At 46.5% G+C, this 17,784-nt stretch overlaps 1 protein-coding gene across 1 annotated transcript; it reads right to left on the bottom strand.

The window, feature by feature from the left end:
* Positions 1-737: 737 nt before the first annotated feature.
* LOC136586863 (zinc finger protein 850-like) lies at positions 738-17,208 on the bottom strand. Its single transcript, XM_066585133.1, has 4 exons — positions 17,181-17,208; positions 11,902-12,028; positions 11,745-11,822; positions 738-11,031 (listed from the first exon to the last, which is right to left on the bottom strand). The coding sequence occupies exons 1-4, from the start codon at positions 17,187-17,189 to the stop codon at positions 7,577-7,579; spliced, it is 3,669 nt and encodes a 1,222-aa protein (XP_066441230.1). The 5' UTR covers positions 17,190-17,208; the 3' UTR covers positions 738-7,576.
* Between the last annotated feature and the right edge of the window lie 576 nt (positions 17,209-17,784).

The raw sequence follows: 17,784 nt of genomic DNA, 5'->3' as shown, positions 1-17,784 counted from the left end.
CAACGGTACACCCATTGGATACGGCTTCATGCTGTTTACGCTAGATGCAGACCCAGCCATCTGCACAATTTAGTAGGAAAAGGGATTCATCATTCCAGATAACCTACCATGTGTCTAAGGTCCATTGATGTCTTTCCTGGGCCTAAGTGAAGCACTGTTGGCGATAACACAGTCTTGAGGAGCACCATTGTTGGTCTTTGGCTATTGAACCTCAATTGATGCACGGTATGCTGCATGGTCATTGTGAAAATTTGTTTAACTTTCCTGCTGTTGCACTGCTGGGTCAGTTAGTTTATTGTGGAACATCCTTGCTGAGACATTAGACCTATCACCTCTAGGATTATTCACAAGTGGCCTGATGCTGTGTGATCTTCTGTTATGGATGTCTGTCCATGGTTCAACCAGTCTTCATACAGTGGTGTGATTGTTTCAGAAATACTGGTACCAACAGTCTTCCCGTGGTCAAAGTCACTCAAGTCACCACATCGATTAATTAAATGCAGCTTCGGGACTATGAGTCAGGTGTGAAGTAGAGTGCAGCCTCAGCGGTTTCAGCTAGACCAGGAATGTGTGCAACCTGGAGAGGTGCAGCCTTTTTTGAATATACGTTCGGCAGTGTCTTATGACCATAAGTGGCTCCTCGGTCAGGCCACATAACGTCTTACTATATCTTTAACTGATGGGATTTTTTCAAGGGATGTCATGATGAAATGGGTCAGAACAATGAAGCAGAAAGACAATGTGGATCGGAGTTTTATTGGCGAAGACATTAGGCAGCCAAGTCTGCTGTTTATACAATACATACATATCAGAGCTCTACGCTTTATACAACGTATAACATTAATCACTTGTGGTCAAACATGATCATAGAAAAATACGGTGATATCAGCTGGTGGACAGAGTCTGTTAGGTCAGTATGTTTTGCCCCCGGCTAGCACTCTGAATACAACTTCCACCATGCTTTCAAGGTCCCATCATAATATATATTATGGAGCATTAGATCCTAAACTTTCCAGCAAGGTCAGCAGGTAATTCACGTCAACCTTCACACACCACTGATCCTCAGTACAGACAAGACGGTGAAGTGTATAATGTATAGTGGTCCTTTAAGTTACAGCAGCCTCAGGCTACAATATTCTCGACATACAATGGTTATTCCTGGGCTATTGTAACTTAAAATCAGATTCAACATGCAATGTGTCAGATACGCCATATCTGCAGCATGCACACTTTGCTGCAAAATGCAGTCGATCGGCACGTGAATTTCACTAGTAGAACATCTATATTACTAAAGTGCATGCACTACCTGGCTGTCTGGTAGCGCTTCTCTACATTATAGTTTAATACTACATGTTCTATACTGCACCTTATCCGTGTCAAGATGAACAGATGCACACCAGACGGCGGATCTGTGTTATTTTTCTGGCACACTGTATACTTTACTGAAGAAGCTCCTGTCCTCTACATAGAAAGTGAGGTTCAGCTTCTACCGTTTCCCTGAAAATAAGACATAGCATGATTTTCCAGAATTTTTGAGGATGCAAAATGATTTTTCAGGCTTTTTGAGGATGCTTGAAATATAAGCCCTACTCCAAAATTAGGCCTTCTAACAGTTAATTAAAAAAAGTCAATTTAAATAGTGTCCAGGCAGCTATACATGTAAAAAAGTTAAACCTTTTTGAACAAAAATTAATATAATTATTTTTGGGGAAACACGGTAGCAGCTCTGAAATTTATACAGTTGCAATCAAAATCATTCCACCCCCATTGCAAATTAGGTTTATTTGTCGAATTTACAAACTTTCAGCTGTTTGCAAAGACTATCAAACAAGAACAAATACACTGGTCTACAAAAAAAACTATTTTTCTGTTACAAGAACAAAACACACGGTTTCTGGAAGATAATTTTTCCCTAAAGCCAGATCTCATTTTATAATTTCTGTATCAGCCTCAGTTTTCATGTGATAATGGTTTCTGTAAATTCTTGCGTCAGCATATGTAGCTATTATATATATCTGGCCAAACGACACGCTTCTGCTACAAGAGTTCCAAAACCCAAACCTTCACAAACGTAGAACTACAAGCCGTCACTTCCAACAGCAATTGTTGGCTGAACTCTCAATGCTGAGATCCAGGTGGCAACTGACGCAACAGAACATGTTTGTTCATGTTCCAGCATGACTCCTGGGCAATATGGCCAAACCTCCCTTATTTCTTGGTGGGGGCTTACTAAACTAAGGGTTTTGTATTGTAATTCCTAGTAGATTTCAGTTGGTTTTTAACAATTACAATTGCTGAATTAAATTAAGCCACAGCAAAAATAACCAAAATTTAGCGTTTTTAAGGATTTCTATAAAAAGGGTAGCGTGTCACGAGAAAACGGATAGGCGAAAACTGATTTCATTTTCGAATTCAGCATCCATGACTTAGCTAAGAACACCATTCACATTCTTTGTAACAAAAATGCTGTTTACCAGTGTTACCAATCTAATAAATGGTTTTTCCAAATACTATACAAAGTGCCACATTTAATAACTACTGCAGTCTCGAAATTATTCAACCCCCTTCATGATAAGCTTCTTTAGTACTTAGTAGAGCACCCTTTCGCTGTTATGACCTGCTGCACACGTGATGCAGAACCAGACACCAGCTTCTAGACAATAGCCTCCAATTCACTAGTATTCTTGTGTTTGTGTGCTGCAATCACCTTCTTTAAATCCCCCCAATATTTTCTATGGTGATCAAGTCAGGTAAATGTGACAGCCACTCCAGAATCTTTCAGGACTACTTCTGAAACCAAGCCTTGGTGGACTTTGAGGTATGCTTAGGACCATTGTCCTGTTGGAAGGTCCAATGACACTCAAGCTTCAGCGCCCTCATAGAAGACATGATGTTTTCTCCTAGGATTTCATGATACTTTGTTGAAGCCACCTTGCCCTTCACACACCGCAGGTGCTAGAAGCAGCAAACCAGTCCTACAGCATCACTAAGCCACCGCCATGCTTCACATTAGGCAAGGGGTTCTCTTCAGCACTATGCTTCATTCTTCCTCCTCCACAACCCTGATTCATAGGCCTTAACAGATCAGGCATGAAAACCTTCAGCATTTAGAATGCTTCTTGGGCATCTTTCACACGACCATACATATGCAGCTAATTTAGCTGTGTGAAAAAATTGCGACCATCCGAAGCATTGGATCCAATGTACTCATTCAGATGAATGATTTTTAGTCAGGAAAAATAGTATGTCGGCGACGGTTTTTATACAAAGCGTGAAAAGTTAGGCCTTGTTCTATCTTTTCCTGGGGTGCACTTTAAGCTCCCCTAGACTACTATGGGAGCTGAAAAAAAGGGAGGGGTTAGGAGTTTAGCTGCGGCGAACGCTGCAAAAAGAATATATCTGGCTCTATTTAACCATTATCGATCGAGGGATTTCCGCGTTGCAGCGTATTTTTTTGCTATCATACGGCAGCCGCCTGTGTGAATGGCCGATAATACGCTAATTAAGATCGGGACTTGATGGCAGATATTCTTTCATGCTATTTTTCCACGCGTATGGACGAGCATAAAAATGTATACAGACATGTGAAAGAGGCCTTACTCTGCAAACAGAAACCTCAGAGCCTGCTGCCATCGGTTACTGCTGCAGGTTTTTGCAGGCACTTGAGGGCTTTTGACAACCTGCGTCCTCAGGAATTGGGTGGCATTCAATGACAAGATCCTCTTTCTGCCACAGCCAGGTAGTGCAATCAGTGTTTCTTTAGCCCCTTTATAACTACAGTGTTTTGGTCCTAAATGACCAATTTTTAACAATTTTATGCATGTGGTGGTTTTATGACTCTCTTGTTTTTTTTACACGGCCCAAATAATTTTTGCTGCTTTTTTGTGACATACATGGCTATATTTTAATCCCTTTTTTTCAGTGAATTTTTTCCCATTTTTTTGTGTTTTATTAGGGGTAATGTGTACAAAAGGTGAAAGCTTTTTTTTTAAATTTTATAGTTTTTAAAATTAGTATATTTAGAATAAAATGTTGGAATCTGATGCCCATTTTGATGCATAATTTTGTATAGTCTAAAATGACAGGGCGGCTAAGGTAACCGTTTAGGATGGCGTGGCCTTTTCTCTTTTAAATATATATTTGTATTTTATTTCATACTTTTTTTTATAAGTACAGAATAAAAGAAGTACTGTTTTTGTAACTTTTTTAAACCTATATGTCCCACATTATGTCATATAGGACCTCTAGGAGATAGTCACAATGTCTTCTTTTTTTTTTTACTTTGCCGTTTTCCACTATACTTGGGGTGTTTACTAAGACCCAGCAGCTCTGCCATGCCAGGGGGCTCGCCAGGTCCGACAGAGATCTTCTCTATCCTCTCCATTGAACTCATTCAGGGCATGTAGGCTGGAAAAGCGAATGAAGTAGTTATAAACAACTGTGGTCTACTCCTCCAGATGCTTGGCTGTCTCTGATACCCGAGCACCCGACCTGCTCCTGTTAGATTGCATAAGCTTTAAACCCATGAAGTACATTTACAATGGCATAGGAATAAAGCCCCGACCTAAGCTCCATGGTCTTTAACGGGATAAGTTTGACTTTGCAACTGTATCTTTTCCTTGTTTGTGCAAGACAATGATCACCTATTTTAACTTTTGGGACCACTCGCTTGAATTAGCCATATTTTTAACATAAAATCAAACATCACATTCAGCAGAGCTCTAGCAAGTCCAGGTATTTGATGTCTTTTATCTCAAGCACACCTGATGCATCTAAAGAAGCACTTATTAAAGGCCCTTTTACATGGGATGATTATCGTTGAGGGTAGTTCAAAACTCTGCGTTCCTGCTGGGTTTTGAACAATGGTCGTCCTGTGTAAATGCATGCAGAGACTGAATGAGAGTTGTCCAGTTTCAGGATGCTTGAAAACCAAACTACAAGCCATTCAGTGTAAAACAGCAGCCGTTCAGTAGGGAAGGACCGCTGCCTACAGTGAATGGAGAGGGGCAGGGGAGAGCGGAGGGAGAACACTACCCAGCCTTCCTGCTGGCCACGCTGTGAGCAATCCAGTGATACTCGCTCCTGTGTAACAAGAGGGTAATAGGAGCGAGGATACACGGGGGCAAGTGTCAGGTTTGCTCGACATTCACCCCATGTAAATGGGCCTTTAGTTGCATCAGGTGTGCTTGAGATAGCACTAGATTTGCAAATCTGTGCTATGATGAGAGATTAGATTCAGTAAGTTGAATGATTTTGAGACTGCAGTAATTAAAAGTATCATTTTGTGTTGAATTTGGAGAAACCACTTGTTATATTAGTTGTGTTGAGCAATTTAAAGTGTTTCTGCAAACAGCTGAAAGTTTTTGTAAAATTGGCAAATAAACCAAATTTGCAATGGGAGATGAAGAATTTTGATTGCAACTGCATGTAGGGGTTTGCTATGTCTACTAGTTATCTGCTTAATTTGCTTTACTCTTCATTTTGTATTACTTTTGTCTGACATTTTGGGGGCTTCAGAACCAATTACCAGTTTTTCAGAGTTGTGGTTTTAACATACAATATTTTCAACACACAATGGTCGTCTCAGAAGCAATTAATATTGTATGCTGAGGGAACACTGGATACGTAAATAGTACCAGCGATCATAACGTTTGTGTAGTTACATTCACAAATCATATTTGGCCATGTGATAAATATTCACACAAGTGATTAACACCAATGAAAGAGACTGAACCCCTCTGCCACCAAGCTGTGTACATAATACAGTACATAGATATGTACATTTAGAACAGTCATAATTCCCAGTGGTGCAGGAAGGGCAGTCTAAAGATATGTTTATAATATATACTCAAAAAAAATCCAGCCCCTAGAATAAGTTGTCGTTTTGTTAAAAAAAACTTGGAATACAATTACAGCTCAGGCAGATGTCAATGATTAGAGTTGTGCTGTGATTTGATGAACGGTCTTGTCACCTGAGGCCCTAAAAGTGGTTCCCCCTTGGCCTATAAAAGGCTCTCAGAGGCTCCTTGTGTGTAGTGACCCCTTTTTCCACTTGCGTGAAGCTTGTTGACCACTAGACGCCTCTATGACGCAGAGAAGAGATTTCACCCAGTTAACAGTGTTTGAAACGAGGCGCATTACCGAAATGCGAGAAGCTGGATAGTCGTGTCAACGAATTGCCGCCACCCAGGCCGTTCTGACCAGACTGTTAGGTGGTGTTGGGACCAGTGGATGTGAGGGCACACAAGGTGACCGGGCTCAGGACGCCCCGACAGACCACCAGTAGAGAGGATCACCTGATAAGCATGGACTGCTCCAACTATTTTGTTGTCTGCCAACCAGAGACAGATGGCACCATTGTTGCAGCCCCCAGTGTCTGTCAGAAGCCGTTCCAGGCGCTGGGGTTAAGTTCATTTGGTCTTACGGCGCCCAATATGTGTACTACAAACGCCATCACCTCCGTTGGCAGTGGTGTCGGGAACAATATAACTGGATTGCTACGGAGTGGAACCGGGTTGTCTTCACTGACTAATCCAGGTTTAGTTTGGGTATGGACAATGGCTGTGTTCGAGTCTGGAGACCTAGGGGTCAGCGCCTCAATCCTGCCTTTGCTGTAGAGTAGCACAATGCCCCCACTACTGGTGTAATGTTCTGGGGGTCCATTGCATAAAACAGTCGGTCATCCCTAGTAGTGGCAGGAGGGACAATGACAGCTCAGCGATATGTTCAGGACATCCTGCAGCCACATGTGTTCCTTTCATGGCAGGGCTTCCAATAGGCATTTTCCAGCAGGATGATACTCCTCCACAAACACAAGGTTGTTACTGGAATGTCCCCACAACATTGTCACACTTCTGTGGTCTTCCCAGTTGACAGATTTATCACCAGTAGAACATGTATAAGGACCATTGGGAATGTCAACTTTGAAAGCCTAGGAGTTTGCACAATAGAGAGGCTCAGTTAAAGTAAATGCAGACCAAAATGTCACAGGATATCATACAGAACTTGTATGCCTCTATGATTGCCTATATCCCATCTTGTATCCAAGCCAGAGGCGGTACAACAGGGTACTAGAGCCCCTCTTCAAGTGTTCAGTTTTCCGCAATAAATTATCCTTTTGCTCCGATATTGTAACCAATTATATCCACGTTACAAATTACACATAAAATTTCATTTGATTCCGACAACTTTTCCTAGGTGCTTTTTTTTTTTTTTTTTTGAGTCACCCACTAAGGGCAACAGAGATTTTGCATCAAAGTCCTTATAGAGACACAAAATCGACGCAGCTAATTGCGGGTCCACCAACTGTGGGTAAACAAGTGCTTACAATTTGGTTACTGATCTGTACTTAATTAACAATGGAAGATAAAGAGAGTCTGAAGACCTATTAGAAGAAATGTTTCGGGATGACTTGCTCCAGAAGATTCTACAGATCCATAATTATACTATAAATAAGTAGAAAAATATATATTTCCATAAAATGCTGTTAAGTGCTATGGCTCCATATTCTAATACAGACATTGACGGCCATCATGGTGACCTCCAGTCCTGATGAGTGGAGTCAGTTCTTGGGCTCTTAGACCTTCTCTCGATTGTGGGTAAGCTCATGTTTTCTCAACTTTGTGCGGTCAATAAACCTTTTCTCACACATTGTGCACCCAAATGGCCTCTCACCAGTGTGCATCTTCTCATGGCGCTTCACGTGTGCTTGCTGGGTGAACTTCTTTCCACAAAATGAACACGTGAATGGTTTCTCACCAGTGTGAATCATCTGGTGATGCCGAAAGGTGGATCGATCACCAAAGCTCTTCCCGCACACATTGCACTGGAATGGTCTCTCATCTGTATGTGTCCTCAGGTGCACCGCCAGTGCAGAATGTTGGCCAAAAAGCTTACCACACTCTGGACAAGTGTAAGGTTTCTCCTTAGTATGCAACCTCATGTGAACTTTAAGGTATCCGCCGTCTCTGAAGGACTTCCCACATTCTTTGCAGGAGAAGGGGCGTTCTCCAGTGTGTACGGTGCGGTGCTGCATTAGAGAGAAATGACGGGTGAAGGTTTTTTCACACTTTTTACACTGGAAGGGTTCCATCCCCTCTAGCGGTCGCTTACGCTTCTTCGTCAGACGTAGAATGCAAGCCCCCTCACTAGGATTCTCAAGGTTCACATGCTTTGCTAGACTCTTGCCACACTTAGCGCACTTTTTATCAGATTTGGGATCCTCAGGCTCTTTGACACGTCTAGGGTTTTTTATATTCTTTATATAGGTAGAGTGGGTCTTCAGAGAAATGCGAGAATGGTCCTGCCTCTTCTGGAGCATGCTGGGGCTGCTCTTGGTTGGTTTCTGTTGCTGATCAGAACTTGATGGATCATTCCTAGGCTCAGTCATTGAATATTCTCTATACTTTGCACAACCCTCATGTTCTTTGTTGTCTTGTGTTTGTCTAGGGAGCTGAACAGAAGACTTGAAGGCCACTTTCTTATCCTTCATGCCAATTCTGCTACAATTGGAATCCTGACCTGAAGATGAAGTATCAGCAGTGGAAGTGTTGTTTACTGAGGACCCTGTGAAACTCTTCAGCTTCTCCTTAGTGTGCAATTTCATGTGACTTTTAAGGTATTCAGAGTCTTGGAAGCATTGACCGCATTCTTTGCAGGAGTAGGGGCGCTCTCCGATGTGTACTATGCGGTGCTGCAGCAGAGTTAAATGACAGGTGAAGATGCTTCCACACTGTTTACATTGGAAGGGCTCCATCTCTTCCAGCAGTTGCTTGCGCTTCTTCTTTAGATGTAGAACACCATTCTTCTCACTACTCTCATCAGAATTCTCTGGGTTCGCTGTCACATGTGATGCCAGGCTCTTGCCACATTTAGTGCTGTCTTTATCAGATTTGGGACTCTCATGGTCCACGATACAGCTGGGGTTCCTAATGTTGTTTATATAACTAGGGCAAGTCTTTAAAACTTGTTCCTGCGTCTTCTGGAGCAGGCTGGTGCTTTTTGTCAGTTTCTTTTGTTGCCCGTGGCTTGAAGGATCATTCTTTTGCTTTGTTCCAAAACATTCTCCACACTTTGCACAGACCACATAATCTCTGCAATCTCCAGTCTTTTTGGGTTGTTCAACAGATTTAGAAGCCACTTTCTTATCCTTTATGCCAATTCTGTTGCAACTGGAATCCAAACCTGGAGGCAAAGTATCGGCAGTGGAGGTTTTGTTGGCTGGGGATGCTGTGAAAGTCTTCATTTTAGGATCCAGTGAGGCTCCAATATTTCGACATTTGCTGCATACTTTGGATTCATTGCTGTCTTGAGATGTTTGCAGAGCTTTCTTGTAGTGATCAGTGTTGGTTCCCATTTTTTGATCATTGGCAGCGTCGAGACTTCCTGGGTTTTCTGTGGTTGTCTCCTTCCTCCCATCTTTATGTTGTGTTTGCTTCTTCTCAGTTGATAAGATTCTCTCTGTATTTGGTTGAGCAGAGGAACAAGCCAAGATCTTCTTACTGAGATTAATTGGTTGGGATATATCACTAGATCTAGGATGGGTTGTGAAGGACAGCGGACAGATTGTCTGGGCCGGAGCAGTGGCTGAGGTGCTACTTGTTTGAAGAGCACACATTCTGCACATAATAGCAATTGACTTCTCTATGCTTTCCTTCTGATGAATGCTAAGCTTCGACCAGTGAGTGACTTTACCACAACTGTAACAGGAATAAGATTTAATGGACTTCTGATGGTTGTTGTTAAGGATGGGGTTTGGTTGTGGTCCTGAGCCTGTATCCACCTGCCCGTCTTCACTCTTCATGTTGGAATGATAGGTTTCTTTAAAGTTCTTGGAGTCATTCATCTCCACATTGTGCAGCTCATGTCTTTCTTTTATGTTCTTCTTGCTAGGAGACAAAGCTTCCAGCTCTGGGGCTCGCAGGGATGTTCCCATTACTTTCACAATTCTCTTCTTACTGCATTTTGTTGGGTCTGAATGGCAGCTTTCCACCTCTTCAGCCTGACTGCTTGAGACAATCGATCTTTTTCTTCTTTGCTTAGTTCCTTCTACGTTTCTATGGAGAACGCTTTGAACTTGAGATGCTCTGCCTTCTTCTATGTCATGTCTAGTAGTGCGTTTCTCTGCTTTCTTCTTGCTGCCTTCCTCGTTTACACTGTTGAATATGGGAAGACGTGTGCTCTGCAGCTTCACGCCACCCTCTAGACTTTTACTGGATTGCTCTTCAGACTTTTGCTCAATGAGAATCATGGTGACGACCTCGTTAAACTTTACATGTCTGTCCTTCTTGTGATAGGATTCTTTCTTCTTTGTGGTAGAAGATCTTCTTTCTTCCTTTTGAGTTTCAGTTTTTGGAGTTCCCATCTTTCTAGGGCCCTCACTGTTAGCTTTTATCAAACTACCTGAGATTTCAGATACAGGAATGTCTTTTGAATCAGAAATTTCACCATTAAGTGCCAGGTCTATGTCATCTTCTGTATGTGAAGAATCCAAGTTGGGTGATAACCCCAAATCTTTTGTAGGTTTTTCACAGTTTTTCATGCCTGCTGTGAACGTCTTATCTCTTGTCAAACTACTTCTTTCTAACACATCCTCTTGTTTCTCACATGTGCCTACAGCTTCACCTAGATGATGAGAACATTCCGCCGCTGTCTCATCATCTGAATCCTCCTCAGAATTAAGATTTTTACTCCCCCGTATAGGTTCATCATGCAGTGGTGGATCATCTTGAATATTATTTGTCGAGTCTTGGGAGATGCAGGTGGAGGAGTCATGGTGTCGACTTTTCGGGAAGGTTTTGACTGCATAATCTCCACTAAGTGTCCTCTTGTCCTCGGCTCTCCTTGATATCCGGTGAGAAGAGTGACTAAAGCGCTTTTTCTTTTTCTTGTCCTTCTTTATCCACCTGAAAGGGTTCACTCGGGGATAACGCCTCTGCCTCTTCACTTGTGGCTCACATCTACTGCTTATAACCTCAGGGCAGGATGGCTGGGATGAAGATCCATTCTTCCTATTGTTCTCTTGCCAAGAACCTATTAGATAAAGGAAGAAAGAGAAGGTACAAGGTCATGCACACTTTCCAACTAATCATAATCCTACAGTCAGATTTCTACTGCAGTTCATTCAATGAAACTGGTGATGCAACTAGTCGCTGACAGTTATATCCGAGACCCAAGAAGCGTTTTCTAATAAACCCTCAAAATCTGTGTCTGGAAGGAACACATTAAAGGGAAGTTTCACCTTTATCACCATCTAAAAATAATCTGCTGCACATATCTCATCTCGCCTTACAAACTCTGAAACAGCAGTCACATCCAGAACTGAGCTGAAAATTCTTCAGACTCCTGAAATGAAATCTTGCAGCATTCCCTACTGGTTCAGTGTCTGCAGACTGCTAGCTCTGGTTACTTCCATTCTGGGAAATATCATCTTTACTTCAGGCTCTACTGGTCGGCTATGCTGTTGGGGTGGTACTTTCCACAAGCTTACTGACAGTTTTTAATAACGCACTGAAGGCCATTTCCCACTGGTGTTTTTGCTTTCCATTGTGGTAGCAGCAAAACAGAAAGAAAACGTTTTTTTTTATTCCCATAGAACTGCATTAAAACTGTAAACCTTCGGTTTCAATTCGTTCCTTAATTTTCCATATCCAGCCTGACTCAACAGCAGAACGGTGAGTACAGCTCTGCAGTATAATACAGGATCAGTATAGGATAAGTAATGTCATGTAAGGAGAGTATTGTACCTGCACCATCGCTGTCACTGTGGCTATGGACGTACGGCTCATATCCTAAATCAATATTCAGTATGATGTCAGGCCGATCTGTGAAAAAGAGACAGTGATCAGTGGAGAGATCAGTTCCCCCCCAAACACAGAGGTCTATTATTCGAGGGGCACTTACTGAGGGACAGAATCATCTGGTAGTTGTCATTCATCACTTCCTTGTACAGACTCTTCTGCTCTTCATTCAATCTCTCCCATTCTCCTCTCGTGAAATAGATAGCAACATCCTCAAATGTTACTAGAGCCTGGAAATCAGAAAAGATCCCGTTGTTAGCTCAGCCTGCATACTGAAATTTACATATACCCCTCCACATCCTGCCAATCTCCCCCACTACATACACTGCCAATAACGTATCAAAAACCGCATTACAGCGTGAGCTCTTGGGATTCTCATGTCCCGAGAGAATTGGCTGTTGTGGTCATCACATTACTAGAACGTCTTAAACAAGAGAAAGGTCTCAGCAGCACACCAGATAACCACGACAGTGGGGGAGACAAGAGTGAACTCAAAGGGTGCACGCTCACCGTAGGGTCAGGACTTCAGGGATCCCAAGAGCCAGCAAACGAAATGAGGTATGCAAGCAACAGCACATTGGAATCTTTCAGAAAGTCATCAGTTAAATTAAAATCCAAATTTCATCTTTATTTGTTGCTGGTTTTGCAAGCTGTCATGGATGGAGTTTAAAAAATAAAGATGAAATTTGGATTTTAATTCAACTGATGACTTTCTGAAAGATTCCTATGTGGTGCTGCTTGCATACTTCATTTCGTTACTAGAATGTCGGGTCCTGGGATCCTTGCATCATCGGAACGTCGGCACCTGGGATCATCGCATCACCAAAGCGTCGGCACCTGGGATTATCATGTGACGAAAGTGTCAGCTCCTGGATCATCACATCACCAAGGCGTCTGCACCTGGGGTCATCACGTCACTAGGGCGTCTGCACCTTGTCATCATCACGGCCCGAGTGTGTTGGCTCCGGAGATCATCACGTCGCCAGAGCTTTGGCACTTGGGAGCATGGCATCACCACAGCGTCAGCACTTAGGATCATCAAGTCACCAGAGCATCGGCACCTGGGGTCATCAAGTCACCAGAGCATCGGCACCTGGGGTCATCAAGTCACCAGAGCATCGGCACCTGGGGTCATCAAGTCACCAGAGCGCCGGCACCTGGGATCATCAAGTCACTAGAGCGCCGGCACCTGGGATCATCAAGTCACCAGAGCATCGGCATCTGGGGTCATCACATCACCAGGGCGTCGGCAACTGGGGTGCACTTTGTCATCATCATGTCCCCAAAGCGCCAGCACCTGAGATAATCACACGCCCAAAGCGTTGGCTCCTGGGATAACAATACCAACGCGTAGGCACCTGGGGTTATCATGTCACCAGACCGTAAGCACCTGGTATCATCATGACCCCAAAGTGTCGGCTCCGGAGTTCATCACGTCACCAGAGCATTGGCATCTTGGAGCATCGCATCACCAGACCGTCAGCTCCAATGATCAACGCATCACCAGAGTGTCAACTCTGAAGATTATCACGTCACCAGAGCGTTGGCATCTGGGATCATCACTTAACCAGAGCGTTGGCACCTGGGATCATCACTTAACCAGAGCGTTGGCACCTGGGATCATCGCGTCACTACAGTGTAGGCTCCGGAGATCAACATGTTACTAGAGCATCTGCACTAGAGATCATCAAGTCACCAGAGCGTCGGCACCTGGGGTCAACACGTCACCAGAGAGTCGGGACCTTGTCATCCTCATGTCCGCAAAGTGTCAGCACCTGAGATCACCACGAGACCAAAGCGTCGGCTCCTGGGATTGTAACGTCACCAGAGCGTCGGAACCTGGGGTCATCACGGCACCAGACCATCGGCACCTGAGGTCATCACGGCACCAGTCCGTCGGCACCTGGTATCATCACATCCCCAGAGCATCTGCATCATCGCGTCACCACAGCGTCGCCTCTAAAGATCATCGCGTTACCGTCCCCTCAACTCTGGAGATCATCACGTCACCAGAGCGTTGGTACCTGGGATCATCATGTCATTAGAGCATTGGCTCTGGAGATCACCACGTCACTAGAGCATCGGTACCTGGGATCATCACTTGACCAAAGCATCGGCACCTGGGATCATCGTGTCACAAGAGTGTGGGCTCCGGAGATCATAAAGTCACTAGAGCGTCGGCACCTGGGGTCATCTTGTCACCAGAGCGTTGGCATCTGGGGTCATCACATCACCTGGAGTGTCGGCTCCAAATATCATCACGTCCCCGGAGCCTCAGCTCTGGAGATCATCACATCACAAGAGTGTCGGCACCCGGGGTCATTACGGCACCAGACCGTCGGCACCCGGGGTCATCACGGCACCAGACCGTCGGCACCCAGGGTCATCACGGCACCAGACCGTCGGCACCCGGGGTCATCACGGCACCAGACCGTCGGCACCCGGGGTCATCACGGCACCAGACCGTCGGCACCCGGGGTCATCACGGCACCAGACCGTCGGCACCCGGGGTCATCACGGCACCAGACCGTCGGCACCCGGGGTCATCACGGCACCAGACCGTCGGCACCCGGGGTCATCACGGCACCAGACCGTCGGCACCCGGGGTCATCACGGCACTAGAGCGTCGGCTACAGAAATCACATCACAAGAGCGTCGGCACCTGGGATCATCGCATCACTAGAGTTTGAGCTCCAGAGATCATCACGTCACCAGAGCGTCTGCACCTGGGATCATCAAATCACCAGAGCGGCAGCATCTAGGATCATGACGTCACCAGAGCGTTGGCACCTGGGCTTATCACAGCACCAGATGGTCGGCACCTGGGATCATCGCGTCACCAGAGCGTCAGCGCTGGAGATCATCACATCATCAGAGCGTTGGCACATGGGATCATCGTGTCACTAAAGCATTGGCTCCAGAGTTCCGCATGTCACAAGAGCATCGGCTCCTGGGATCATCCCTTGTCCAGAGCGTCGGCACCTGGGGTCATCACGGCACCATAGTGTCGGCACCTGGGGTCATCACGTCACCTAAAGCGGCAGCTCCAGAGATCATCGCTTCCCTGGAGCCTTAGCTCTAGAGATCATCACGTTACCAGAGCGTCGGCACCTGGAGTCATCACGTCAGCAGAGCGTCGGCACCTGGAGTCATCACGTGACCAAAGCGTCGGCACCTGGAGTCATCACGTGACCAGAGCGTCGGCACCTGGAATCATCACGTGACCAGAGCGTTGGCACCTGGAGTCATCACGTGACCAGAGCGTCGGCACCTGGAATCATTGAGTCACTAGAGTGTGGGCTCCGGAGATCATTGTGTCATCAGAGCATCAGCGCCTGAGATCATCACACACACGAGAGCGTCGGCAGCAGGAAACATCACGTCACCAGAGTGTCGGCATCAGGAATCAACAGGTCACCAGAGAGTGGGCTCTTCAGATCATTACGTCACCAGAGCATCGGCACCTGGGGTCATCATGTGACCAGAGCGTCGGCACCTGGGGTCATCATGTGACCAGAGCGTCGGCACCTGGGCTCATTGAGTCACTAGAGTGTGGGCTCCAGAGATCATCATGTCATCAGAGCATCAGCGCCTGAGATCATCCCATACACGAGAGCGTAGGCACCTGGAAACATCACGTCACCAGAGTGTCGGCACCAGGACTCAACAGGTCACCAGAGAGTGGGCTCTTCAGATCATGACGGCACCAGAGCATTAGTGCCTGGGATCACCACATACACGAGAGCGTCGGCACTTGGGGTCATCCCATGACCAGAGCGTCAGCATCTGGGGTCATCCCGTGACCAGAGCGTCGGCACCTGGGGTCATCCAGAGACCAGAGCGTCGGCACCTGGGGTCATCCAGAGACCAGAGCGTCGGCACCTGGGGTCATCATGTGACCAGAGCGTCGGCACCTGGGGTCATCATGTGACCAGAACGTCGGCACCTGGGGTCATCATGTGACCAGAACGTCGGCACCTGGGGTCATCATGTGACCAGAGCGTCGGCACCTGGGGTCATCATGTGACCAGAGCGTCGGCACCTGGGCTCATTGAGTCACTAGAGTGTGGGCTCCAGAGATCATCATGTCATCAGAGCATCAGCGCCTGAGATCATCACATACACGAGAGCGTCGGCACCTGGAAACATCACGTCACCAGAGTGTCGGCACCAGGACTCAACAGGTCACCAGAGAGTGGGCTCTTCAGATCATGACGGCACCAGAGCATTAGTGCCTGGGATCACCACATACACGAGAGCGTCGGCACTTGGGGTCATCCCATGACCAGAGCGTCAGCATCTGGGGTCATCCCGTGACCAGAGCGTCGGCACCTGGGGTCATCCAGAGACCAGAGCGTCGGTACCTGGGGTCATCATGTGACTAGAGCGTCGGCACCTGGGGTCATCACATCACTAGAGCGTCGGCACCTGAGATCATTAAGTCACTAGAGTGTGGGCTCCGGATATCATCATGTCATCAGAGCATCGGCGCCTGGGATCATCACTTCACCAGAGCGTCAGCGCCTGGGATCATCACACACTCGAGAGCGCTGGCACCTGGGGTCATCACGTCCCCAGAGTGTTAGCACCTGGGGTCATCAAGTCACCAGAGCGTCGGCATCTGGGATCATCACGTCACCAGAGCGTGGGCATCTGGGGTCATCCCGTGACCAGAGCGTCGGCACCTGGGGTCATCCAGAGACCAGAGCGTCGGTACCTGGGGTCATCATGTGACTAGAGCGTCGGCACCTGGGGTCATCACATCACTAGAGCGTCGGCACCTGGGATCATTAAGTCACTAGAGTGTGGGCTCCGGAGATCATCATGTCATCAGAGCATCAGCGCCTGGGATCATCACACACTCGAGAGCGCTGGTACCTGGGGTCATCACGTCCCCAGAGTGTCAGCACCTGGGGTCATCAAGTCACCAGAGTGTGGGCATCTGGGATCATCACGTCACCAGAGCGTTGGCTTCAGAGATCACTGTATCACCGGAGCGTCGGCTCCTGGGATCATCGCGTCACCAGAACGTCGGCTGCAGAGATCATCACGCACACTAGAGTGTCAGTTCTGGGGGTCATTAAGCCACTAGTTAGCTCCTGGGTTTATTACGTCTCCAGAGCATTAGCCCATAGGATCATTACAGCCCTAGAGCGTCAGCTCCTGGGGTCAATCATGTGATCAGGCTGTCAGCTCTCGGGCTCATTACGTCACCAGTTAGCTCCTGGGTTTATTACGGCTCCAGAGCGTCAGCTCGTAGGATCATTACGTTCCTAGAGCGTCAGCTCCTGCGATCAATCATGTGATCAGGCTGTCAGTTTTTATGGTGAAGGTCATGTGATCACACTAACAGCGGCAGGCTCCGGGGTCCCGCTAACTCACCCGGTCCATGGCGTCGCTGTTAGCTTCAGCAGCATATCCTGTAGTAATGGAGCGGAAGTGCAATGCATGCTGGGAGATGGAGTCCTACGCTCCCCCAGCAAACGTGAGGACCTCACTGTTCGAACTACAACTCCCGGCAGGCACCGCTACGTCAGCCTGAATCGCTTGTTGCAGCTTATTAGAAGCCCATCCTAGGACCCACAATGCACTGGAAATGCGAATCACATGACAAGAGGGAAGTCGATTGGGGGGGGGAGAGAGGCGTGCAGTGACGTCATAAATGGCTGATACAAAAATGTGGAGCTGTTGTATCTAAGCTTTTGCTGTGTGATACTTTGTGAGTGCTGCCTGCCCCCATAATAATGCAGAGGACTGTGTTGAAGGAGAGCCACAGTAATCCTATGATTAGACAGAGATCCAGTCAGCTGGAGAGATGCCCTTTCAATGTGGGTGACAGATAGCTACCTAAACCTGATCCTATGGAGCGTGATGGCTATAGGGGAAGTATTGGGATTATACGTCCCCTATAGCCATCAGATATTGCATGTCCTGCCTGAAGATCGGCGGTCATACATCCTGTATCATAGTCGGAGCCTGTATGGAG

Source organism: Eleutherodactylus coqui, chromosome 12 (assembly GCF_035609145.1).
Source record: "Eleutherodactylus coqui strain aEleCoq1 chromosome 12, aEleCoq1.hap1, whole genome shotgun sequence".
NCBI classification, from domain to species: Eukaryota; Metazoa; Chordata; class Amphibia; order Anura; family Eleutherodactylidae; genus Eleutherodactylus; species Eleutherodactylus coqui.
Note: the sequence above shows the minus strand (reverse complement) of the source record. Positions and strands in the feature narration are given on the sequence as shown.